Below are 27,332 nucleotides of genomic sequence, written 5' to 3' on the forward strand. Positions count from 1 at the left end.
GAAAATACAACACAATTTTTTTTTTTAAATGAATGAAAGGTTCTTATATAACTGCTATGAAAAAGATACTAGGTTAGATAACGAAATGTGTTACCTATTTTAATCATTGTAGTTTAGAGAGATGGGTGTTATTACTTTCTATTTATATCCAAGGAAATGAAAATCAAAGATCTTAAAAAGATGGGGATGAGATTCAGTCCAAGTTTAGTGTTTAATCCTTGAAGTCTTCAGTAACCAAAGCAAAACAAATCAAAGTTAACTGAAAAAATATAAAAACCCATTCATGCAGTTAACGCACAATATAAAGATATCCTGGAGAGTTTTAACTTCTCTGCAAAGTTTGGGTTGGTTAAACATGTAAAATGGGAGGCTTAATTTGATGACCAAATCTATTGCTTCCAAAACAGAGATATGAAGCTATTTCTTAGTAAAAAGATGTTCATTGAGTACACAAAATTTATATAGTAACAGATGTTTGCAGTTCAGTAGTTAGCCATGCGATCTGGCTTACAAGGGGGTGCCTAAAATCTCATGATATAGGATGAATTGAGAAATGTAAATGTCAGTTTATTATTGTATCAGTCATTAGAGCAAATATAGCCTTGGGGAGGATGCAGACTGATGCTCCAGAGTTTTCTCTCTCTCTCTCTTTTTTGTGCTTAAGAATTAAAAGAATCTTTTACTATGATCACTCTTGTTCCAAATTTATGCCCAATATATAAAATAAAGACTCCTTCACCTATCATAATTCACTGACTATGCCTTTAAATATTCAGGTCTCATCAAAAACATTCCCCAAACCAATGACTTAGCAAAAGCATACACTGAGACCTTGAAATAAACAACAGGATAGGAAATCTTTTAGAAACACATGCTATAAGCTATCTTGGCTCAGCATCAGTGAAAATGGTAATTTTTATGATAACATAAATATAATGTTAATTATTCCATGGTATTCAGCCTAAATTCTATTTGTACCATGTCAGTGAATTTTAAATCCCGTTTAAAAGATGAAAAAAATGGCTTTTGTTTATACATGAAACAGTGACCATCATGTCTGCTGACCAAATCAAATTATTTCAAGCTGTAAGGTCAGGGGGTCTTGACAGAGTTGGAGTCAGATACCCCTCAGTTAAAAATTCATATGCTCAAATCAAATACCTAATACTTTTTCTTGACCCTGAAATGCTAAATAAATAAGGTCAGAAGAATTTAAAGAAAACATAGTAACGGTGAACTATGTTGTCATTTTTAATATGTTTTACACAGAAGCTGAGTCATTAGGTTCTGAAATTTTATTCACTTATAATTTATTTTAGAATCTACTTAATTAATATTCATAAGTATCCCTTACTGTCCTTTGTTTCTAAAATTAATATAATTCTAAAACTGGAACTCTTATATTTGGTTAAGAGCTTAAATCTATGTTATTTTAACTTATGCAAAATCAACTGGAGGACTAAGGATAATTATCCAAATAAATCAACCAAAAATAAAGTTTTGCACCACTTGTATGTAATACATAATGAAAAAGATGTTTTATACCCAAATTTTACAAATGATACTTTCACTTCTTTACAAGGGTGGTCTAAAAACTAGGCATGGTACTTGGACTTATGGAGTACTTGTAGCAGGCAAAATAATGGCATCCCAAGGATGTGAATGTTTTACTCTCTGCAACCTGTAAATATATTGTATGGTAAGAGGGAGTTAAGGTGGCTAGTAAAATGACCTTAAAATAAGGAGACTCTGACGAACAGATAAGGAGAGTAATCAGAAATGTTTTTATAAGTGAAAAAGAAAAACAGGAGAGCGAATGTCAGAGTGACACAGCCTAAGAAAGGCTGCGCTGGCCAGCAGGTCCTTGCTGTCTTTAAAGGTGGAAGGGCACCCTGAATCAAGGAATGGCACTGCTTCCAAACACTGGAAAAGTCAAGAAAACAGCTTCTCTACCAGAGCCTCGAGAAGAAACATACCCCTTCTCCCACCCTGACATTAGCTGCTAAGATGTTTTGTACTTCTAACATCCAGAACTCTGTTAAGATAACAAATATGTGTTATTTTAAGCCACCAAGTTTTGGAAATTTGTTACAGCAGTAATGAAAAACAAATACAGATATTCTTACAAATATATTACTAATAACTCCTAGATGAATTATTGGTAGCAAATTCCTAATACCTAATACAGTGCCTGGTGCATTGCTAAAGTAATCACATTTGACTGATAGAGAGATTCAATTTCGGTAATAGGTAAGTAACCAGACAGATACAATATTCAGTTCACATTAAAATCCCTGATACAAGCCACATGTATAAATTTGGTTTTTGAAGAAGTTTGGAAGACTAGAAAGACTTTATCCTCAATTTTGCCTCTTTTTTTTTTTTTTTTTCAGTAGAGACAGCAAAATTCACATGCAAATAAAAGAAAAATACAGTGTCGTGCCATGTACAATGACATGTATATAAAAATGCTGAACCAAATCTACCAAAATATAACCAAAGTATTCAAGGTCAAAACTAATTTTATGAGAAATAAACCAGAACATTATTTCAGAAAGCATCTCAGAACTATAAAAGTAGAAATGGAATTCAGAATCTCCATTTTTAGCAGAGGTCAACTAAAAACTGATGGTAATTAGTAATACCAACTAACCTCAACATCTGTCTTGTTATCTATATCTGTATAATAATAAAATATTTAATGACTGTTAATTGTAAGGCAAATTCCTACTTCTCAAAAGGATAGTTACCTATCATATCCAATACCACCATGAAAATAATAACTTGATAACAGAAAATTAATACTTATTAGTTTGTGATAATGTATAGACAGCTCTATTTTGCTACCCCCAAATCTTTTTTTTTTTTTTTAAATTTTTTTTTTTTGGGGAAAAGGTGGGGGGGGGGGGAATGGCAAAAGGAGAGGGAGAGAGAATCTTAAGCAGACTCCCTGCTGAGCATGGAGTCCAATGACGGGCTCAATCTCACTGCCCTGAGATCATCACCTGAGCTGAAATCAAGAGTCAGTCTCTTAACTGACTGAGCCACTCAGGTGCCCCTATCTCCCAAATCTTTTTTTTTTTTTTTTTAAAGATTTTATTTATTTGAGAGTGAGAGAGAGTGAGAGCAGGAGAGAGCGAGCACAAGCAGGGGGAGCGGCAAGGAGAGGGGGGAAGCAGACTCTCCACTGAGCAGGACTCGATCCCAGGATCCTGGGATCATGACCAGAGCCAAAGACAGAGGCTTAACCAACTGAGCCACCCAGGTGCCCCCAAATCTTCTTAATGAAAGAAAATAATGCACTGGAGAAAGAAAAAAAAAAACACATGTAGTCTACTCCTCTCCAATAGTAATGGACAGATTTCACACAGGGGACTACTTCCTGGTATCCTTTTTTTACAACCAACAAAGCACAATTGAAAGTGATGTATCACACATGGGAGAAAGGAAAGAGGGGACAAATGTCATAGTTGAAATGGAACTAGATTTGATTAGGAGGACCAGAATGCATCTTGGGTGTCCTGTTTGCTTCAGACACCAGAACAACAACAACAAAAAAGACACCAGAAAAATGGACATATAAACCTCCTACCCTACTGTAAATTATGGAAAAGTGTTGTTTACTTGTTTGTTTTCTAGATTTACACAAACCTGGTTCAAATTAGAGACTGGCTAGGGAGTCGAATTTGTTTTTTCTCTGGAGTCCCTCAAGGTCAAATGGGTCAAATATAGTACTTGCTAGAATTTCCCAAATAAATAAGAAAACTTTGCCTTCATTTATTCTAGGTCTCTTCAATACCCACAAAATGTCATTATTTCTGCGGAAAGGTCAAACTACCTTAAGAGAATCTAAATCCATTATAATAAGTTAAACTGATGAAATTGAGGGAGTATCTAACATATTCTGAAGTCTGGGCAAATATAAACAGCGAATACTTTAAGGGAAAATGATAAGTCCATACCTCAAAATAACAATTACCCTTGACCATGCATCAAGACAATGGGACAGCAAATGAGCATCTCGTGATGAAGCAGTGTTTGTTAAAGATTTTTTTTTTTTTTTTGTCAGAGAGAACAGAAGTACAGAGAGCTGTAGGCAGAACAGACAGAGAGAGAAGCAGACTCCTTGCTGAGCAAAGAGCCCAATGTGGGACTTGACCCCAGGACCCTGGGATCATGACCTGAGCCGAAGGCTGACGCTTAACCAACTCAGCCACCCGAGCATCCCAAAGCAGTGTTTGTTATATTTCAGTTCTTAAACTGAGTAATAACTTCATAGGTTCAGTTTTACTATTATGGCTCATATCTTTCATATATATATTAACCTACTTCCATGCATCAAATTTGAGAAACTCCTCATATGCTGCTTTCCAAAATGTTACTGTTGCCATTGCCCACAGACTCCCTGCGGAGCAGGAAGCCCAACCTGGGGCTCAATCCGAGAACCCTGGGATCATGACCTGAGCTGAAAGCAGTTGTTTAACTGACTGAGCCACCCAGGACACCCCTGGACATACCATACATGATAGAAAAACCTTTTCAGAAAGCCCTCAACGCTAAAAGAGAGTAAAGTTACAAAGGGATTGTTCCAAAACAGATTGAAACTGAACATCTAAAAATTTTACCTGAATATCTGCTGATAAAGGACAAATTCACAAATTCATAACACCAATTAAACAAATAGAAAAGTATGAACTATTGTCAAAGATAAAATTAAGGGGACACCTGGGTGGCTCAGTTGGTTAAGCGGCTGCCTTCGGCTCAGGTCATGATCCCAGCGTCCTGGGATTGAGTCCCACATCGGGCTCCTTGCTCGGCGGGGAGCCTGCTTCTCCCTCTGCCTCTGCCTGCCTCTCTGTCTGCCTGTGCTTGCTCACTCTCTCTCCCTCTGTCTCTGACAAATAAATAAATAAAAATCTTAAAAAAAAAGATAAAATTAAGGTTTTTGTGTCTTTATACTAGTATTTTTTTTTAATTTTATTTATTTATTTGAGAGCAAGCGAGCGAGCATGAGCAGGGGGAGGGTCAGAACAAGCAGATTCCCTGCTGAGCGTGGGGCTTGACAGGGGTCCCAAGGGGTGGGGCACGATGCCAGGACCCTGAGACCATGACTGAGCCCAAGTCAGATGCTGAACCAACTGAGCCACCCAGGCACCCCTTTAAAGTAGTATTTCTAAACTCTCCCCATAACCGCTGATCTTTAAAGATTCATCAATGTCCTCAAGATAAAAACTAGTGCTCACTTAAATTCCAACAGCTAAAGAATGACCACTCTAGCCCTTAAGTTATAGTTCAGCCTGAAACTGTCACATAACAATGGAATTACCTTAAAAATAAATTGCCACAACATATGATAATCACAATTCAAGTGCCTATCTTCATGTTTGTCCTCTGATATCAGATTTTCTGTAGTTCTGAGGAAATAAACTAGATGCATTTATCTGGCCTACCCCAGTTGTGATATGTTTTTACATCTTTTATGCAGGCGAACAGGAATACAGTCTGTGTTCGGTTTCTATATAAACATTATTTCAGGGAAACATAAATGTTAGCCTCTTTTATTTTAAACCCCAGCCTGCTGTTGTACGGATAATCTCTTAGCTATCCTCCACAACTGCTCTAAATCCTGGGGACTCAAAAAATAAAGAAAATGTGACTAAAGTGATAGTTCAGTGTATCATCTGGCATACACAACCCACTCATAAACCCCACAGTGTAAGAAGTGACATACAATGATCATACATCTGGGCTGGAGATAATCTTCCATCATTTAGAATTGCAGAGACAGCTGCACGTTTACTCGGAAGGAAAATGTAGAATCCAACCTTGGAAACTGGTTCAGACAGCTTCTCTTTCTTTGAGTCAATGCCTTTATTCCTTTTTTTATAAGAAAAATCTCCTCCTTTCATCTTGGCTGATGACCTTGCTTTACACTTCGTTGAGAAAATTTAAGATAAAGAAAGGGATGCCTTCAGAGTTCCTTCAATAAACCCGCCATCCACCTGTCTCTCGTCAGGTACCACCTGCTTTTTTTCTTCTGACAAGGAATGAAGTGTCCCTACTTCCTTTTAAGGTCATTCTTTTCCTATCAGTTGAGGCTCCCATCCTCTCATTCCTGTCTACTCCCGTGGAAGATATAGACTCTTTATTCATCTGCTCGAGGGCTATCAATCTGCTTCTCTGTTGTATCATCCCACATCGTGAAAAAACAAAAACGAAACACCACACACCAAAACCCACCAAAAAACCCCAAAACTTTATCTTAATCCTGTATCCACTCAATTACCATTTACTCTTGTTGTTGTTGCTGCTCCTTAAGTACAAAAGTCTTGAAAAAGTTGTTACTAAATGTGCCTCCAGGACCCACACTTACACCTCCCCATCAGCTTCTTAATCTGCACAATGGAGACCACTCCTGTCAGTGTCAACCCAGGCCTCAAGGGTGACTCACGTCATGGCTACCTCTGTGCTCTCTTCTTATTCATCCTGTGACATCTGCCAGCCTTGAGAATCCCTCTATTCCTGACACAGGTTCTTGACATTGGTGGTCCAAGGCATCCTGCTCCGGGTTTTTGTCCTGTCCCACAAACTGCTGCTTCTAAGTTTTCTTCTGGTTTCAGCATCTCTAGGGGAAACCCGAATATTCCAGAGTTTGGGGTTCCTTTTTTTTTTTTTTATATTTATTCCCAGAAGATTTCTTCCACTCTGTATACATTGATATGCAAAGTTACTTATCTACTCTGGATCTACTACCTGAGCTTCATACTCCGACATGCATGTGTTTATAACACATCTTCATATCTATGTCCAAAAAGGCATTATCCTAATTTCTCTCTTGGCTCCCAGAACAGTCAGACTGATGTTTTAGAATATAAAATGATTTTCTGTATTCCCAGGGCTCAAAATCAATGGCTTCACATTACATTTTGAGTCAAATCTTAACTTTTCAGAATTTACAAGACATTCTGGCATTCATCTAGCTCTCCTACATCATTTCTACCAGGTTCTTCTTACTTCCCTCTGCTCACTTCAATTTGACATCTCCTTCAGACATGACTAAAACCAAAATGTAACTTATAAAACTTCTCATACGTGACCCATTTCAACAGACTTCAGGGTTTTGTTTTGTTTTTAAACTGTTAAGATACTCTTCTCCATTTGTACTGCTTAACCTTTAGTTGACTTCAAGTTATGTTTTTTTATGGATGATTATATGACAAAAGTTTATTCTTAAAGTTTATTCTTTATTTACTTAAATTCTTAAGTAAATTCTTAAAAAGTTTATTCTTAAAGTTTACTCTTAAAGTACAACAAGAGCTAAGACAACACTTCATTCTAACTCTAGGTGGCAACAGATATCATGACAGGGAATCCAGATGTTTAAACAGGAATGGAATGAAGGATCATCATTGCCTCAAGCACAAGGAACAGCTTATTTTTTGCCAGATTTCTAAATTCCACCTGTGGCCAGGAGCCCCTTCCCCCCACATTGCATTCACTTTCAGCTCCTGGAGTTTCTTCTGCTCCTTTTTCTGCTTCTGCTTAAATGTCTTATCTCGTCCATCTGTTTGGCCTGCTGCATGGGCTGCTTCAGAAGCGTCCTCTTGCCACCTTCATGGGTGGACGTGGTACCTGCTGTACCTTCCCCAGAACCTGCCACTGGAAGCTCGTGGTTATGTTTTTGGTTTGCTTTGGTTTGGTTATATTTTGATTAGATCAATCCTTGTATTTACTGACCACTCACAGTATTGCTGAAAATCTTCACCACTGATTTTTCAAATACCCTATGGAATTTGATGAAGAGGGCTCCTGCTGCAAGTCATGTCACCATTATTTCAGAACAAGGAGGCAAATGTGCAACTTAATCCATCTACATAGCATCATCAGTGAGATAACTAGATGCAGCAGCAGTAGTTCCCTGTTAAGGTGTTGTGATTTTTCTCACCTCCCAGGATTTGTCTGCTTTTCCCTGTCCCATGCCCTGCCACCCTACAGAAAGATTTATAAGAAGTTCAGTTTCTATTAACGAGTGATTCCAAATTTTGATTTTACTCTAACCATAAGACCAAGAAGATGTTGGTATGTCTTCTCTTACTTCTTATAAGAAAGTTTGAGCTAAAGGATTAATTACTTTAAACATTTTATCTCAGAATGATACCTTTTCTTCCTCTATCTTGTTTTTTTCCTATTTGACTTTATTTGTAACTATGGAGCTTAAATATATTTTTGTGGTAAGCTTTGGCAAATCTTTTTGCAAGAAGTGGAATATATACATTTTTGATATACAGAATATATTGCAGGACAGTGTTGAGCTGTTAACCAGCAGCTTTCTTAAAATGGAGCTCATGGTTTTAGTAGATGAGAAGTTGAATATAAACCCACACTAGGGTTTATAAAGTCACTATTAATCTAAGGCTCCTGTAACAGAAAATGGTGTTCTAAAAGGGCCAAAAGTAATTCCACTATAGTCTGTGCTTATTAGACAGTACTGTTCAGTAGAAGTATACAGTAAGCCACATGTGTGCTTTAAAAATATTTTTAGCCACGTTAAGTAAAAAGAAAAAAGGAAGAAATAGATAAAATAATTTTATTAGTATATTTTATTTAACCCAATTATCAAAAGGTATTATGAGTTCAACATGCATTATAAAAATTATTAACATGCTATTTTATTTTTTCTAAGTCTTTTAAAGCCAGTGTCTGTTTTACACCAATTCAGACTCCTCAACTGAGTAGAATTGAATATTCAATTCAGAACACTCAACAGCCCCCTCCGACTAGGTGCTACCGTACTGGCCAGTGTATTAGACTGTATCTGTCAGTGAATATCAATTTAAGATGCACATACATTTAAGAGGCTACTACAGAAACCCAAATCCCAATCACCATTATGTGGAATGCATATGAAGTTTGAATAACATAAACAGAGGACAGATACATTTATTTCCCCTGAACTCTATTTCAGTGATTCTATAATATAGCATTTTAAATATTTCTATTCAAATAAACATGATTTTGTACTTTACCTCCTGCTGTGGCAACTTTAAAATGTTGCAAGTAAAAAGCTGCTAAAAATTACAAATTGCCACCTAAGTTTCCCTGCCTACATGATGATAATTAGTCCTATTTTTGAAGGACCACAGATTATTGCCAAACAATTAGATGCATCTTTGGGAAAACTCTTTTCTTCCAAAAAATACCTGTTTCTATTCAGTTCAGAAATACTCACTTTTTTTTTTCCAAAAGTCAAAAATAATTATTTATTGGGGATATAAGATAAATAAGATACTTGCCTTAGAGAACTCACAATCAAGCCAAATACCTGAGCTAACTTTATGTAATGTCACCCTTCAAAAATATATATTCAATTACTTCACCAAAATCTTCTAAGATCAAGGACTCTTTTGAAACTACTTTACTGAGGTATGATGGACATAGAGAAAGCTGCACATATTTAATGTATATGACTTGATAAGTTTGGAGGTAAGTATACACCCATGAAACCATCACCACAAGCTTTATCATGCACATATTCCTCACTTCCAAAAGTTTGTCGGGTTTTTTTTGTATGGACCTCTTTACAGTTTTGTGATAGAGACACTTAGCATAAGATCGACCCTCTTAGCAAATGCTTAAGTAGGCAACACAGCACTGTTAACAATAGGAACTATGCTGTATAGAAGATCTCCAGGACTGGGGCGCCTGGGTGGCTCAGTAGGTTAAGTCTCTGCCTTCGGCTCAGGTCATGATCCCAGGGTCCTGGGATGGAGCCCGGGATAGGGCTCTCTGCTCATCAGGGAGCCTACTTCCACCTCCCTCTGCCTGCCTCTCTGCCTACTTGTGATCTCTGTCTGTCAAAAAAATAAATAAAATCTTTTGAAGAAGAAGGAGAAGGAGAAGGAGAAGAAGAAGAAGAAGAAGAAGAAGGAGAAGAAGAAGAAGAAGGAGATGAAGATCATCTCCAGGACTTACTCATCTTATGTAACTGAGACTTTGTACACTTTGACTCAAATCTCCCTATTTCTCCTCCCCCTCAGCCCCTGGCAGCCAGCATTCTCCTCTCTGCTACTATGAGTTTGACACTTTTTAGATTCAGCATCTAATTAGTATCAGGTAATACCTGCCTTCTGCATCTGGCTTATTTCACTTAGTATAATGTTTTCCGGGTTCATCCACATTGTCTCAAATGGCAGGATTTCCTTCTTTTCAAAGACTGAATAATATTCCAACATATTGCATTTTCTTTATCCATTCAGGTATTGAGAATATTTAGGTTGCTTCCATGTCTTAACTATTGGGAATAATGATGCAATTAATCTAGGAGTTCAGATTATATCTTTGACATCATGATTTCAATTCCTTTGGATATACATACCCAAAGTGAGATTGCTGAATCATATGGTAGTTCTACTTTTAATGTTTTTGAGGAAACTCCACACTGTTTTCCACAGTGTCTGTACCAGTTTACAACATTTCGACCATTAGTGCACAAGAGTCCCCTATTCTTTCCCACCAACACTTGTTATAACATCTATCTATCTATCTATCTATCTATCTATCTATCTATCTATCATGATAGCCATCCTAGCAGGTGTGACAGGGCATCTCATTATAGTTTTCATTTGAATTTCACTGATGGATAGTAATATTGAGCACTTTTTACATATCTTTTAAGATTTTTAAATTTTATTTATTTGATAGAAATCACAGGTAGGCAGAGAGGCAGGCAGAGAGAGAGGCGGCGGCGGGAGTGGGGGAAGCAGGCTCACCATTGAGCAGAGAGCCTGATGCGGGGCTCGATCCCAGGCCCCTGGGATCACGACCTGAGCCGAAGGCAGAGGCTTTAGCCCACTGAGCCACCCAGGCGCCCACCTTTTTATATATCTATTGGTCATTTATATGTCTTCTTTGGAGAAATGTCTGTTCAAGTTCTTTGCCCATTTTTAACCAGATTGTTTCATTTACTTACTGTTTTGAGTTTAGGAATTCCTTATATATTTTAGATTAGCCCTTTATCAGGTATATGGCTTACAAATATTTTCTCCCATTCCATAGGGTTGCCCTTTCATTCTGTTGATGTTTCATTTTGATATGCAAAAGCTTTCTAGTTTAACATAATTTAACTTACCGAGCACCCTGGGATCATGACCTGAGCTGAAGGCAGAGGCTTAACCCACTAAGCCACCCAGGCGCCCTGAATATTTGCTTTTAAATTATATCTAAAATTAAGTGAGTTGGTGAGAAGTTATACAGATCAGGAGAATTAAACGGAGGAAGAGAGCTTTGTGCACATCAACCACAAAGACTCAGTTACTGTGAATCGGAACCACCTGCCCATGCCACTATTCCATTCTCTCTCTCAGTGTAATCTTTTTTCATCTTGTCCTCCCAGTTAATCTGAACCAGAACTTGAAAAGAAATCTAAAAGGAAAAAAAAAAAAAAAAAGGTTGATTTTTTTCAAAAGATATTTATCTTCCTTTATTTCTTTGTAAGCTTTCCAAGAAAGTGACCAGATTCTGTTTGGATGTCAACTAGCACTTAGCACAGGACCAGTCACAGAGCAGGCACTCTACATATATTTCACAGGTGAATGTTAGTTTTGTTAATAAAATAATTAATCATTTCTTTAAATTTCTTACCTCTTATGTATGTTCATGGAGACCTGAGCTCCATAATACTGGAGTGAAAACCTTTAGGGTGAATTATGTTCTTTCCCTCTCTACCTAAGACAGCAAGGGGAACATATCAATGTTCAAAAATTATGTGTCAGCTGGCTTTATGCTCTATCAATATCATGTCACCCAACAGAGCAAATAATTCTCATCATGAAGGACTTGCTTTCAAGTGGCACAAAAATGATAAGAAAAATAGTTCATATAAACATTGCATAATAGAAGCAGTAAGATATAGAAGCCTGGTGGAGTTAGAAGTAATTGAATTCAGGTTTCTTAGGTGACTGTTGAATACCCAGAATGAAAGAGAATATCCACAAATTTTATAACATGTAACACTCAGGGTATTATTCTAATCTATGACAAATGTTGTAGATTAATTGTTTTGATCATTTTGAGACAGAACCCGTTATTTTAAAGCAATATGTAAGGCTTATTTCTTGTATCATTTAAAAATCAATTTTAATAAAAGTGGTCTTGAATATTGTTGCCTTTGGCTTCAGCAAATCCTTTTCATTTGTATGGGGCTTTAGATTTTCAATGTACTTTCATGTACACTCATCTCATTTGATTTTCTCAACAATTCTAGGAGTTGATGTTACTATGCTGTAAGTAAAGATATCGAGTCCAATTGATTTTTCTGACTACAGGTCAAAGAAAAGAAATCTTGAGAGGTTACCATAAAAATCCAGTCTCCTTTTCTTATATAAATGTACATTCACCCCATTCTTTTTGCCTTTATCAACGTCTCTCTCTGACCAGCATCTTGGAGATATCAATAGTTTGCTGTCTCTACACAAAGGATCAACTTCTGTTGATCCTGTTGTCAAGACTGGTAAGCAAGCAGAGGGCACCGTTTTCTTTAATTTCTTAATAATATTTTATATTTCTTTTCCCAACACCAATCCTGGTTGCAAAGTCCCTACACTGTCCCTTTCTTCCACGCTACACACGTTGCCAAGACTCCAAAATTATAAAATTTTTAACTCTGCACCTGCATGACCCATATTAATTCTGCTGATTACAACAGGATTAATTCAAGATATAAAACAAATAGAAAGAAATAATCCAAACTCTTAACAATAAGACTGCTTAGTGAGGGGTGCTGGGTGGTTTAGTCATTAAGTGCCTGTCTTTGGCTCAGGTCATGATCCCAGGGTCCTGGGATCAAGCCCCACACTGGGCTCCCTGCTCCACAGGGAGTCTGCTTCTCCTTCTCCCACTCCCCCTGCTTGTGTTCCCTCCCTCGCTGAGTCTCACTCTCTCTCTGTCAAATAAATAAGTAAATAAAAAGACCGTTTAGTGAAATCCAACTTTAGAAATACAAAAGTTCTCTTGTGCATCTTTCAGTTATTTCTTGCATGCATTTCCTCCTCCTGTCCAACATAAGTTCTAGTGGTTCCTTGATATCCAGATTCACAGAACCACTCTCAGAGCTCTCAGAACCCCTCAACCATTCTTTGCTTCATTCCTCAATGGATTATATTTTAAATATCTTTCATCAATGTTTGAAACTTTACTTTTAGAAGAGAAAATCAGCGAACTTGATTCAGCAGATGATTTTACTGCTTCATGGAAAAGACCTGACCTCACTCAATCTATCCCTCTCCGACCTAATTCTTTCTCTTAATCATCACCTATATGTTTCTCCTTATCTCTTTAAAAAATTAATCTTTTCCTTTATCAGATTGTTCTAATCATGCATGCATTTGAGCTCACCCATTCTTGACAATGCATTACCTCAGTTATATCTTCTTTCATTGGCCTGTTCATCTCACTTTCCATTAGATTTTTCTTATCTCCTTAAAACATGGTCAAATCCATTCTATACACATGATCAAAATAATAATGCCTTCAGCAACTTTTCCAATGCTGTTCTTTAAGGAAGATACTTATTTAAAAATATCTACTGCCCAATTCCTGGTAACTCTTCAACAATTTATAATCTAACAGCTTGCCTCTTACCATTCTTCTCTAAACTTGCTCCTGCAATGTTTCTCTCTGTATCATCTATATCTATTCATATACAATAAGCTAACCCAAACCTAAGACTCTAATATAACCAGTACGTGTTGGTCACAAGTTTACTTGTCAGTGATTCTGCTGATTTGGTCCTGGCTGAGTTGAGCTGTAAAGACCTTGCTTAAGGGGCGCCTGGGTGGCTCAGTGGGTTAAGCTGCTGCCTTCGGCTCAGGTCATGATCTCAGGGTCCTGGGATCGAGTCCCGCATCAGGCTCTCTGCTCAGCAGGGAGCCTGCTTCCCTCTCTCTCTCTCTCTCTCTCTCTCTGCCTGCCTCTCTGTCTACTTGTGATCTCTCTCTGTCAAATCAATAAATAAAATCTTAAAAAAAAAAAAAAAAAGAACTTGCTTAAATCTAGGTGATCAGCTGACTGGTTGTTTTGGAACTGGCTGTGGAGGATAGTTGGCTGGCTGTTAGCTGTGGTTAGAGGAGTTCATATGGTAACAGTAGGATTCCAAGAAAGTATGGAAGCATGCCTTGTCTCATGAGTCCTATACACAAAAAACACTATATTGTCATTTCTGTTGCATTCCATTAGCTAAAACAAGTAACAACAAGGTAGAGAAATAAATTCTATGTGTTTCCTGATGGAATTGCAAAGTTAGGCTACAAAGATGAGATCTATAGGGATGAACAAAGAATTGGATGATGTTTTATTTGGACCCTATCACATCTTGCTTAACTTCTTTCTTATATCAAATCAGTCTTCCGTGGGTCTTCAGGAATTATAATTTCCTAGATTTCCCCTTACATTTCTAGTCTACTCTTTTAATCTCCTTGGTTGGTCCTGTCAATTCTTTGAATATATGCATTTCTTTAAGTGCATTCATTGGTCTTTTTCTCTTTTAACTGTTGATGTTTCTCCCATGACTGTGTCATCTGAATTTACTGCCTTGTCACAGACTCTGCTTTCAGAGAAAACAAATTAAGAAACATATTCTTTTCCATCAGTTTTTATTGTATTAAAGCCTTATTACCTCTTAATTGAACCATGGCTCTAATTTCTTTCCCACATTCCCACCTCTGGCTTCACCTGTCCCCTGACTATCTGCTGCTGGTGGAATCTTTCTTAAAACTGTATCTGATTATGACATGAGATACCCTATAATTCTAAATCAAACATCTCCTCAAAGAACTTTAATTTTTCTTTACTGAAAGATTAAATTTTGTTTGGAATTTAGGGCCTTCCACTAGCTGACCCTAGTCTAGTTTATTCAAACTTACAATAATTCTATATACCTTCACTTCAGTCATATTACAGACTCTGTTCCTAGAACATTCCCTGTATATCCCTATTCATATCCCTTTCTCAGGTTCTCTGAGTCTTAAATGGTTATCCCAGGAGACCCACCTACCTGATCCTCTATGTGTCTTAAGAATCAGCTCAAATCTTCTTGTGAATCTTCTTCCTAGTTTGGAATCTTCTTCCTATTTTACATGATATATCTGCATCTCTCTACTGGATGTTAACCATTTCAAAAGAAGAAATGATCTTGTAGATTATACTACCAATGGTCAGAGATTTTATGCCTAAGAGTTATTCAAATAATAAATATCTGTTGAAAAGTATTGAATCACTTGAGATAGAAATTAAAGGAAATCCTATTAAGAGGTAATATATACTTAGTATGTTTCTAATTTTCAAAACCTAATTTGCATATGTGCATTTTTAGTTAAATCAAGAAAATATCAAACTACATTAACTGAAGATCAAATTTTGAGATGATTTCCTTTGCTCAATGGAACCTTCAAAATGCATTAAATATAATTAAAACTCAAGCATACTGGGGGTGCTGGGTGGCTCAGTTGGTTAAGATTCTGACTCTGGATCTCAGCTCAGGTCATGACCTCAGTGTCATGAGATCAGGCCCCGCAAAAAACAAAACAAAAAACAAAACAAAAAAACAATGACAAGAACCCCACCACCACCACCAGAACAAAAAACCCTAAACCTAAAGCATAGAATCAATATCAATATTATTCACTGTTTGTATATTGAATCAATCTGTGTCCCCACAGTGAAAGTGGGTAATAGTTTAATAAAATAGTTTAATAAGATGCCATTTAAGAAAACTTGGATATGGTTTAGGAGACAGAAGTACCCTGAAGCTAGTAATACCTGCCATGGAGAACTTCACCACCCTTTAGCCAGAAGTGGTGAGGGGCTAGAGCTTTTATCAGAACCTGCAGAGAGGGCAAACTTATAGGAGCTGTGACCTTTGTTAGAAGGATATAAGTAGCCCACAGAAAATTCAGAGCAAAACTACTTCCTCCTTCTGATCTCATGCTTATATTTCCCAAGAGCAAAAAATCCAACAGGAAATCAACCTTATCCTGGAACCCAAGGACAAAGGGAGGCTAGTAATGTGATAGGGAGCAGGATGGAGAAGGATGGAGTGGATCTAGAAGACAAATGATTGATATCTGGGAGCTATGTTCGGACATTTTATTTTTTTTAATTTTTTTTTATAATGTATTCTTTAAAGATTTTATTTATTTATTTGACAGACAGAGATCACAAGCAGGCAGAGTGGCAGGCAGAGAGAGAGGAGGAAGCAGGCTCCCTGCTGAGCAGAGAGCCTGATGTGGGGCTCGATCCCAGGACCCTGAGATCATGACCTGAGGCGAAGGCAGAGGCTTAACCCACCGAGCCACCCAGGCACCCCTGGACACTTTATTTTTATTTGACTTTCTTTTTGTGCTGCTGAATCTCAGTTTCAGAAGAATAACTCATAGAACTTATTTCATTGAAATATATTGGTTTAGTAAAGTGGGGAAGGGCTCTTTTTAGCTAAAAGGAGTCCTCAGGTCTGATTATTTTGAACTTTTTGAAGAAACTCAGCATCTGCATCAATAATATGGGGGAGAAACATTAAGGAAGGAGGGTGAATTCAGAAAAGTTTTTATTACATCTTTCTGCTTGAGTACATAATCAACTTCACAGTCAGATATTTTCATGTCTTGGAGTTATTAGTAGTACTGATATGCCTTATTATAAGCACAGAAATGTTTTTATTCTTCTCAGAAAATGTTGGGAAGCACATACATTCAGTAATATAGCCTTAAGGATTTTCAGTTTAATTTGGTAGCTTTCTTATACTTGATAGATACAAACCTGCCCTGAGTTCTCCCTTGATATTTATCAAAGGCAAAAAAAAAAGATATATACTCCCCCAAAATTCTGAGAAATTAATCCTCAACCTTAAGAATTAGTTGGGAAGATAACATAAGCCAAAAATCTAAAATAATTTTTTTTTCTTTAAGAGAGGGAACACAGGCAGGGGAAGTGGTAGAGGGAGAAACAGGCTTCCTAAGGAGTAGGGAGCCCAACATGGGGCTTGACCCTAGGATCAGGACCTGAGCCGAAAGCAGATGCTTAATGATTGAGCCATCCAGGCATCCCTAAAATAATTTAATGACTAATTTTTTATGTTCTAAAAGCCAAGGGACACAAAGAAATTATCATTCAGGAATAATAATTGTTTTTACTTTGGTTGTATTTTAAAGCATAAAATCCAAGTTCAGATATAATATCTAATTGAAGTCTTATAACAAGTCTCACTATGATACATATTTGCATACATTTTATTACTCAATTATTATATTTGAAAAGAACTGTGTACCAATGAGATTAAGTAATAAAGAGATTAAGGTCCAAAGCTAATAAATCCTGTAACTGTGGTGATTCCTATTGTAGTATGGGATCTGTAAAACATTTTCGAGTACATACAAAAATTTATGTATCATTTACTGTACTAAGAACATTCTAGAACATACACAAAAAGAAAAAATTTAAAAGGATGAGATTAAACTAAATGTAAATTGAAAATCACGTTTGTTTGGTTTTTAACCTGTCCACCCTGTTTTGAAGATTATTAGTCAACAGTAGATACACCAATGTATCCTCTGAACTAAAATAAATTTGCATTCCTCAATGCTCACCTTATAGAAAGTGAGACCCGAAGGTCCTCAAATACAATAGGCTCAAAACTACAAACAAAAAAGGAAAAACTGTGACAGGAGATTTTGAGGCAAAGATTAAAGAATTTGGCAACCATTTAGATATAAGGACCATAGAAGAAGATGTTCAGAATTTCTACTTTTTCTTTCTTTCTTTTTTTTTTTTTTTCCTTTAGCCATTAGGCAAATACTGAGTCAGGTATGTAATACAAAAGACAGGACACCCAAGTTTAGTTTAATTTTACTGTTAATTTGAAAATCTTTCCATATTTTTTTGAGATATCTAGCTTTTCTCTAATAAAAAAGATGTGTTAGGGACGCCTGGGTGGCTCAGTTGGTTGGACGACTGCCTTTGGCTCAGGTCATGATCCCGGAGTCCCATGATTGAGTCCTGCTCCCAGCCCAGATCGGGCTCCCAGCTCCATGGGGAGTCTGCTTCTCCCTCTGACCTTGTCCTCACTCATGCTGTCTCTCACTGTCTCTCCCTCAAATAAATAAATAAAATCTTAAAAAAAAAAAAAAAAGATGTGTTAAATCTTCTGCCCTTTTCTAAACTGGGATGATTTTTTTTTCTTGTTTAATTTATACAAGTCTAAGTATATACATGGATATTAGTTATTTTGTCCATTTTATGTTCTTTTGTGTTTGGCTTTTCCTCAACATTGTGTTTGTGAGAAACCCCTATTTTAGTATGTCCCTGAAATGTTTAATCTTGTACAGGATTCCACTGTGACATGACCTCTATTTTTTAAATACCCCAACTCAAACTGTATTAAACAATAAGGAAATGTATTTTCACATATAAATGCAAGTCCAAATGTGGGACAGACTGCAGACATGACAACCAGAGCAGCAAGGATGATATCAAGAAAAAAGTTTTCTTCCATCTCTCTGTATTGCCATTCTTATAATCACATGACAGCTGTCAAAAGAAATGGGACTCTGTGCTTTCTTTCTTTGTCTAGCAAGCTAGGGGGAAAACCCCTCTCTGACAAAGGAATATAAATCTTTCCCTTTAGTCTCCTTGGGCTGTGTATGTAAAGATATACATTTGAATCAAGTAAATAGGCAAAATTTTCAAAGTATCTACATTGCCCTTCCAAAATCATCCATCCATATATCCCCAAGAATCCCATATCTAAAATTTACAAAAATTTAAAGGAACATGTAACTCCATTGCTATTTAAACTTTACTGAAACACAAGCAAAAAAATCTTCTTATGGAATAAGTATAACCATGGCCATGATAAAGAGTACAAAATTAGGAAACTACTAGACAGTAATACTATGGTTAATACAGAAATCCAGAAGCATTCTTATGAAAACCATTATAATAACTTATTTGAATAAATACTGGAATATAATGTATAGTGTGGTAGCTATAGTTAACAAGACTGTATTGTGTATTTGAATGTTTCTAAGAGTAGATCTTAAAAGTTCTCATCACAAGGAAAAAAATTATAACTATGTGTGGTTGTAAATATTAACTTATCATTATTGTTTTGCAATATACATATACATCAAATTATGTTTGTCTTAAAATACTGTTATATGTCAATTATATATCAATTAAATTTTTTAAATAATTTTTTTCTTTTTGACCTTGGAAAAGTTATTCATAGCCTTTGTTCATTAGTTTCCTTATTCATAAACAGGAGAGAATAATATTACCTAGAATTGTGATGCACATATTCTAAGTTTTGGAGTGCTATATGTACCATAGCTTGCTCAAGTTGTTAAATTATTGGCACAAGAGTCTAAAGGATACTAAGATGAAATTTTCCAAGGTATCTTTCAGCTCTAAAAGATGTAGAATGCTATTATATAAGAAACAAGATGAATATAAATATTTCCCTCTCAAGTTATAAACCTAGATTTACATATGAAATAAAATTTACCAAGTATAGGCTCCTAAAAGTGTGTTTTTTTATGACACACTATTTAGGGATAGCTCATAATTTATAAGGATTTCTTGTATAAAAGTAATAGCTGTATTTCCTTGCTCATTCCAAACAATCTCTTGTGTTTTGTACTGTAAGCATGTTAAAGAGGGGATTAAAAAGTTGAACTTTTGTCAATCAATAAAGGAATCCCACAATATTTCTATATTAAATTAAGTTATATAGTTTCAAAAATGCTATATAAGTTCTTTAAAAAAATTAAGTAGATGTCAGCCTCTTTTAAGGGGGTTGTCCACTAAAACCTGTTCTCTCAGTCTTCTGTAATAATAACATTTATAGCTGGGCAAAAGCTCTACAACTTGACTATACTTCTCAGCCTCCTCTGAAGTTAAACATGTTATACAAAGACGTTTTACCAATAGAATGTGTCCAGGGGGGAATTTATGTCATTTTCAGTTCCGGGCAGAGCTCTTCCAAGTTCTCTTTCTCTTGACTATATGCTGAAAGCTAGATCTGGAAGTTACCTATTTTTACCATGCATATGAAACAATGACCCAGTGTAAGACAGAGGAACATCGTAACAGGTTCCAAGACCCTGAATGACCATTTGGAACAAGGATTCCTGACATCCTGAAGCCACTGAATTAGACATATTATGTAACAGAGAAAAAGGAATTTTCCACTGTTTTTTTTAATAGTCAGTGAATTATTGGATTTCTTGGTTCTTAGCAACAGTCTTCACTGTAACTAAAGGCAGATCTATTAAGTTTAAAATACAATAGTATATATGTTAAAAATTCTAAAAACAATGATAAAGTGAGGAGACCTGGAAAAATGAAAGGCTAAGGAAAACTTATACCAGTCCCAAGCATGAAAGAGAAGATAGTTTAAATTTCTTTTTGAAAGAGCTCAATTTTTGAGCAGAACAATTATCGTTGAGATAAGAATCAAGCGCCAACCAAAAAACGGTTGTCCTTTCTCAAATTTTCTCTAAAGCATGACGGATGTCTGAGAGTTTGGGTATACAAAAGTACTTTCTTACTAATAAGTTATCATGAAATAAGCAAAGATTATACCAACAAGTAGATTCTGAACATGCATTTTATAAGCAAAATCTACTACACACTAAACACAATGTAGTTTAATTCTGATCATTCAGAGATGAAAATCTTATTTAAGCTTAAAACTTGAAATTTGAGCATGATTAATCCTTTTAAAATCAGAAATGGTTATTATCTAACTTCTTCCTTGGTCCATTATTTCCAGTGCATAAATATATTCATATACTGTCTATATCAAATGGGTAAAATATATTTCAAAAAAGCAAGTTTATAGTAGAAAAATGAGAATTTGTAATTGATTAATCACTAAACAGGAAAATTAATAAATTGTGTCATTCATTCATGAGGATTTTGTGACAAATTCTCAGTGAAAATCTGTTCCTTCTAGCAAAATAGTGAATGATATTTTGGCAGTGGAATCAAAATCATGCTAGTAATTATTTAGTATGTATTCATAACTCAATTTATTTAAAAATTTGGTATGAGTTTCATCATGGCAATGCTCCTAAACTAACTTATGTCTAAGACTAAACAAGACAAAAAATGTATTCCAATATTCTTCAAATATGTTAAAAATATTATAAATATGTTGAAGAAGTTTAGCAAGGATAGCTTGTTCTATGATCTACAGTTGTATTCATTCCAAATTGGTTTGATTTATATCCTAATTTTTAATAGAGGAAAAGATAAGAAAAAGTATGGTTTTGTGAATAGCAGCCATAAAAAATGGTGTTTAAAAATACCAATCCTTCTTACTAAATTTGTTTGCTAACAGGGCATATTTTTGTTGCTCATTTCTTTTAAGTCCTCTTCATTGCACAACAACAAATTATGAAAATAAAATGTCAAGGTATGATAATCTAAAGTTTTAGTTTATTTTAGATCAAAATAGATCCTACATCAAACTTTTCTAAAATCAACTTTAGCCACTTCTTTAACAGGCATATACTTTGATATCACAAACATCTTTCATATTATTCATGATGCTTTATCAGCTATCAGCAGAGAATTTGAACAAAGTTGAAATATATATTAGCCTGAACCCATCTTATGGGACATTTTGGTTTCAGAACTTTTTTCAGGAATTATGCTTAAAAGTTGTCCTCACTTTTGTGTATGTGTGCCTCATTCCTTTACAATTTTTGTTTACATACTTACGTTGTACATGAGTTTTAGACAAAAAGTGCTTAAAAGCTATGTAAACTAAGTATTTTGCTTGCTTATTCAAGATTCCCAATTTTGTCACATGTGGCAAATATTTTTTTAACTTCTTGATGCATCATTATACTCTTATTATACAGGGTTTTATCTCCCCTATTTATTTATAGGGAGTGAAAAATGTCAACTCAAAGAATATATTTCTCTGCTAATATGAAGTCATATAGTATCAAAATACAAAAAGCAAAGTGTCAATAAAATATGCGTTTACAACTTTCACATTTTAGATTGTGATTCTTATTGATAGACCACTTTGATGCAGGCATTTTATATATAACATCTCAATAAAATTTTTATGTTTTGAAGTAGAGGTTGCGCTCATTTTAATGATGAGAAAGCTAAGGCTTGGAGAGATCAACTAATTTAAACCCAAAGTTATAATTAAGTAGCAGTAGGGCTGATACTCTTTTTTCCTATTCTTCAATTCCTACGGCCTCCTAAAACTGTTTAATTTCTTTCACTATTAGAAAATGAAGTAAAGTTGATAGAAATACTTTTCATATATCTACCTATCCTCACCAAGATTTTTCTTATATTTTTTGGTCAGAGGGTAAGATTTATATATTGACAACTAAGTATCAACTACATTTAAGCAAAATGCACAAGCTGTCTTCAAAATCCAGGAATAGAAAAATCACAAAACTACATTCCCTGGTACCTTCTTTGTAATATATGTAATATATTTGAAACTTTTGGAATATGTCACAAATAAAATAAAAAGTCTAGTTTATGAAATAAATTATAGCTCTAGCAAAAACTTATATTTTTTTCTTCAACAGCTATTTTCTATCACTTAAACACCGTATTATACCCACGATTTTTGGGGGGGTACAATGGTATCCTCTTTACTACTTAGTCCGCAAAAGCGCCTACTCAGCAAAATGCAAAAAAAGTGATTTTAGAACATTTGGTGTTGAAATCAACCACTTTTCCCCCCTCCCCAATGAAACCTCAATGGAGAAATCAATCTGGAGACTTCCGATATACAAATAATTCATAATTTCTTAAAAATTATTTAACAAAATAAGGCAAAGTAGCTGTCACTGACTACGCTCTAATGCCTAAAATGTATAAAAAAATAATGAAATAGTATTTATACTATCTAATCTTTAATTATTTAAAACTATCACTTACATTAAGCAAAAATGGTAGCTTCCAAAGAATAAAGTCAGATAATACAACGTAAAATTTATACATGTCATGTATATTTCTTAAACATGTGTAAAGACATAACACACTTCAAAGAATAATCGCGGGATGTATCTAGGTTATTTTTAATGCATCAGATTTATTTACCAATTTAAAAGATCACTTGTAGGCAGATATTTTAAAAATTTCCTGGGGGTAAACAAATCAATATATATGTTTAAGGACTAGAGCAGGGGGCAGACATAGGATTTCCTAAGTAATAAATATTATCTTTTTAATAAAAAAGGTGGTACTTTATAGGATATCCAAGTAATACTGACTTACAAAAGCAAATGTTGACCATGTAAGAGATAATGATAAAGAGATAAGAGATAATTTAGGGGACTGAAGTATGAACAACAAATTCAACCAACCCAAAATGCATTATTCATTCCTCATAGAACCAAAACAGGAAGGCGGGGGGGGGAGTAGAAGAGGTCCTCACAACACCCTGGAAAGTTCAGACATTAGGACGTGTTGACTGGCACCCATTTCTTGCTGTTGTCAAACCCGCCCCTCCGTTTCTAGGCCTCAACCCTCGGAAGCCAGCAGGGGCAAGAGGCAGGTGCTCTGCACTGTGGGGATCCAGGGGGCCCCGCAAGCTCTCAACCGCAGGCGACCGACGCCGAGCCCCGCTGCGCAGCGCGGGGCGGGAGGCGGAGGGCGCAGTGGTCCAGTCCTGCTGCGGAGGGCCCAGGGCGTTGCTAGGTGCGGGAGCCGCGAGCGGAGAAGGAGGGGCCGCGCGAGGCCCCGCCTCTCCCCGGCCGCGGCCTCCGGCTACAGCCAGGGCTCTGGGGGCTCCGGGGCCGGGGCGCGCAGGCCTGACTCGGGTGCGCGCAAAGGCGGTTCGTCCTTGTCGCCACACGGGCGCGGCCCCCGCTGCTCGAGGTGCAGCTGCAGCAGGGCCCGGCGGTACATGGCCTCCAGCTTCTCCAGCCGGGCCCTCAGGGCCCTGGGGCTGCCGGGCTCGTCCTCCAGGCCGCCGCCTCTCGCCCTCCGGTTCGTGCTGGCCTCCTCGGGGCCCGCGGTGGCCCTGGCCGCCTCTGTGGCCGCCCCGTCACCACCCTCGCCGGGAAGCCGCAAAGCCTGACGGAAGAGACTGCGGTTCTCGCGCTTCAGCCGCCGGTTTTCAAGCCGCAGCCGGGCGTTCTCTTCGCGCAGCCGCGCGTTCTGCCGGTCCCGCTCGTCCCGCGCGCGGATGGCCTCCAGGTGGCTCGCAGCCAGGTCGGCGAACCGCTCCTCCAGCTGCTGTCGGGCGCCGCCCGCACGGCCTCGCCAGCCCACGCCACCGCCGATGCCGCCACCCCCACGAGCCCGGCCGGGGCGGCCCTGCCCGCGGCTGTCCCCACCGCCGTCCCCACCGCCGCAGCTCCCGCGCCTGGTGGCGCCACCACGCATGCGCCACATCCGTCCTGTCCCAACCGCGCCGCCAGCGCCGCGGGCCACTTCGCGGCCCGGCGCCAAGGCGCGGGCGACTTCGGGGCCCGGCGGGGCGGCCGGGGCCACCGCGGAGGAGGAGAAGGCGGGCGGCGGCTGCTGGCTTGGGGCCAGAGAGGGCCGGGAATTTGCCCGCTCTGAGGCGTGTCTTGTCTCCCGTGGTGGAGCTGCCCCCCTGGGCCTGCGATCTGCGGCCAGCTCACACACAGTGCCCCGGGGAGCGCTTTGCTGCTCAGCCCTCTGGCAGAGAGGGGGGGAAGAGCGTGTATCCTCCGCTGGGTTCTGCCGGGCGCTTCCGTGCAGGCCTGGGCACTGCAGGAACCAGCCGGCCTCGCCCTGCGATCCAGCGCAACACAGCTGGTTACCCTTCTGACAGGACAGTCTCAAAGCAAATAATAATGAAAAGATAGTAAGTTCTGAGACAGACATGCGGGCAAGTTGAAAAGCTGTTAACTGCTTCATTGAGAATCGTACGGTTTAAACCCCCCTCTAAGCTCAATAAAGCATTAGAATTAAGTGAGTACCTGCCATCAGGGCCGCAAGTGGGAACAGCCATCTCTCAAAACAACATCGGCGAGTCCCAGTTTGTGCATAACCAGTGTTCCACTCTGCAAACTTTGCAACTCTGTAGAAACTAGGTTATAATTAGTTGTTTTGCTCAAGCGGGTCCACAAACCTATGAACCTCAAAATGTGTTCAAGCATTCAAGAAACTGAATACTAAGTAGGCTCCAAAATTTCTGGTGACAGATGGATACAACTTACTGAATGAATCACATTCTTTATTTTTAAGGGATTCAGCGTATAAAATAACTGGAGTATTGCAAAGTAAATTAAGGAAAAGATGCTGATGCCAGGATCTCATGGGGTAGAATGGTGGTAACAAGAATATTTTTAACAAGGTCCCAGAAAAGAAGAGCGGAAAGGACAGAATAGGACAGGAAAGGGGGGGAAAACATATATATATATATGTATACATTGTACACATTTACATATATATAATTTACATGCATATGTAAATTATATATAATATATATAATATGCTATAACATATAAAATTTTATATATTTATATAATTATATATTATATAAATATTTATATATTATATAATATACAGTATATATATATATGTGTGTGTGTGTGTGTGTATGTGTGTGTATATATATATAAATAAAATATATCCAACCAAAAGCTATCAATAATGGCCATGGAAGTTATCTGTGCATAGCAATGAACATTCACCTTATGGTTAATGGAGATTCCACTAGTCTTTTGAATAGGAGGTAGAAACAACGGATGAAATTTCCAAGTTGAAAGAGGATTTGAAACAACAGAATTACTAAACTGATCACTGCCAAAATTATTGATTTGTATTCAAATGTATTTAAATATACTTATATTAACCATACTTTAAATATACCTAAATATACTTAAAATAATAATATGTCAAGAATTATATGCCATAAGATGAACATTACATTATTTCTAAATATAGCAGCACAAACTTAGTAAAACTGCTCCTATCCATTATTTTTGTCAGTAGTCTGCATATGAAAAGATTGCAAAAAATATAAACTCCAAAGGGACATTTGCACATTGTGTTTAGGAAACTCTAACCTTCACAAAGGTTAAGAAACTTAGAGTAAAAGAGTAGAAAAATGTAAATAAGTCATCTAGAGTACTTGATTTTGCTATTTCCCTATAACTACGACTACTTCTTTTTTCCCTTCTTTTTTAAAAAGGATTTTTCTTATATAGGTTTTTTGTTTCCCCTTCTGTACTTTCAATGCCTACTCTAATTACTGAACAACTTTAATTTTAAAAAAGTATTCTTCTCCTTCTTAGGTAAGAAAAAAGATGAACAGATGAGGTTATGATCACTGTGTTTCTTAATACAATGCTTTAAACCAACAATTTTGTAAATACCGTGGTAGAGAAAAGCTGGGTCAGCAAATTGGAGTGGCACTGCTTTTTGCCTTACAAGTTATGCATCTGTTTTAGTATTTCTCAAAACCAACTCTGATTGACAGCTGTTGATTAATTGCCTCCTTTCTCCCATCCTCCAAAATATTTTTCTTTTCATACATGGTTGCTCTTTTTCTTTTTTAATGCAGTTTTTTTTCTTTAAGATTTTATTTATTCATTTGACAGAGAGAGACCACAAGTAGGCAGAGAAGCAGGGAGAGAGAGAGAGAGAGGGAAGCAGGCTCCCTGCTGAGCAGAGAGCCCAATTCGGGGCTCGATCCCAGGACCCTGGGATCATGACCTGAGCCAAAGGCAGAGGCTTTAACCCACTGAGCCACCCAGGCGCCCCCATGGTTGCTTTTATACATTTCTACGTGCTTGCTTGAGAAAAAGGCCCTATGATATATACAGTTTATTTCCTGTATCCCTAGTTTTCTAAGATCTTTTATTGTCATACTGTACTCATTTGACTCTCATTTCTCCATTTTTAAATCGTGTTCCTTATAAAATGAGTCACATAGTAAGGTAATTTATGGCACATTTACATTGGACAAGTCATCCTATATCCAAAATCTCTCTGTTCCTTCTCTCCTTAGAACGTCCTATAAGATCGCACCACATGAATTTTGGTTAACAACTTTATCAAGTTCAATTATACAACAAAGTTGACCTCCTTAGTCGGGAAGTTATGGCTAATCTGGATGTGCTGCATGTTTCTCTACTTACCTTCCATTTTTACCCTGCTGGTCTGCACTCTCCTACCAAGAGTCACTGAGTATTTCTGCCTTGGAGTTTTGTTATAATGTACCTTCTACGGACTGAACTGTGTCCTCCCAAAATTCCTGTGCTGAAGCACTAATTACTAATGTGACAGTGTTTGGAATGAAACTTGAGGAGGTAATTTGGTTT

At 37.3% G+C, this 27,332-nt stretch overlaps 1 protein-coding gene across 1 annotated transcript; it reads right to left on the reverse strand.

The window, feature by feature from the left end:
* Window positions 1-23,356: 23,356 nt before the first annotated feature.
* TUSC1 (tumor suppressor candidate 1) lies at window positions 23,357-24,444 on the reverse strand. Its single transcript, XM_032860316.1, has one exon. The coding sequence runs from the start codon at window positions 24,427-24,429 to the stop codon at window positions 23,800-23,802; it is 630 nt and encodes a 209-aa protein (XP_032716207.1). The 5' UTR covers window positions 24,430-24,444; the 3' UTR covers window positions 23,357-23,799.
* Between the last annotated feature and the right edge of the window lie 2,888 nt (window positions 24,445-27,332).

Source organism: Lontra canadensis, unplaced genomic scaffold (assembly GCF_010015895.1).
Source record: "Lontra canadensis isolate GAN:19392208 unplaced genomic scaffold, GSC_riverotter_1.0 scaffold19, whole genome shotgun sequence".
Lineage (NCBI taxonomy): Eukaryota > Metazoa > Chordata > Mammalia > Carnivora > Mustelidae > Lontra > Lontra canadensis.

What these genes read in the sequence shown, in the direction of transcription:
- TUSC1 (XM_032860316.1), bottom strand. Translation starts at nt 24,429, where the DNA reads ATGTGGCGCATGCGTGGTGGCGCCACCAGGCGCGGGAGCTGCGGCGGT.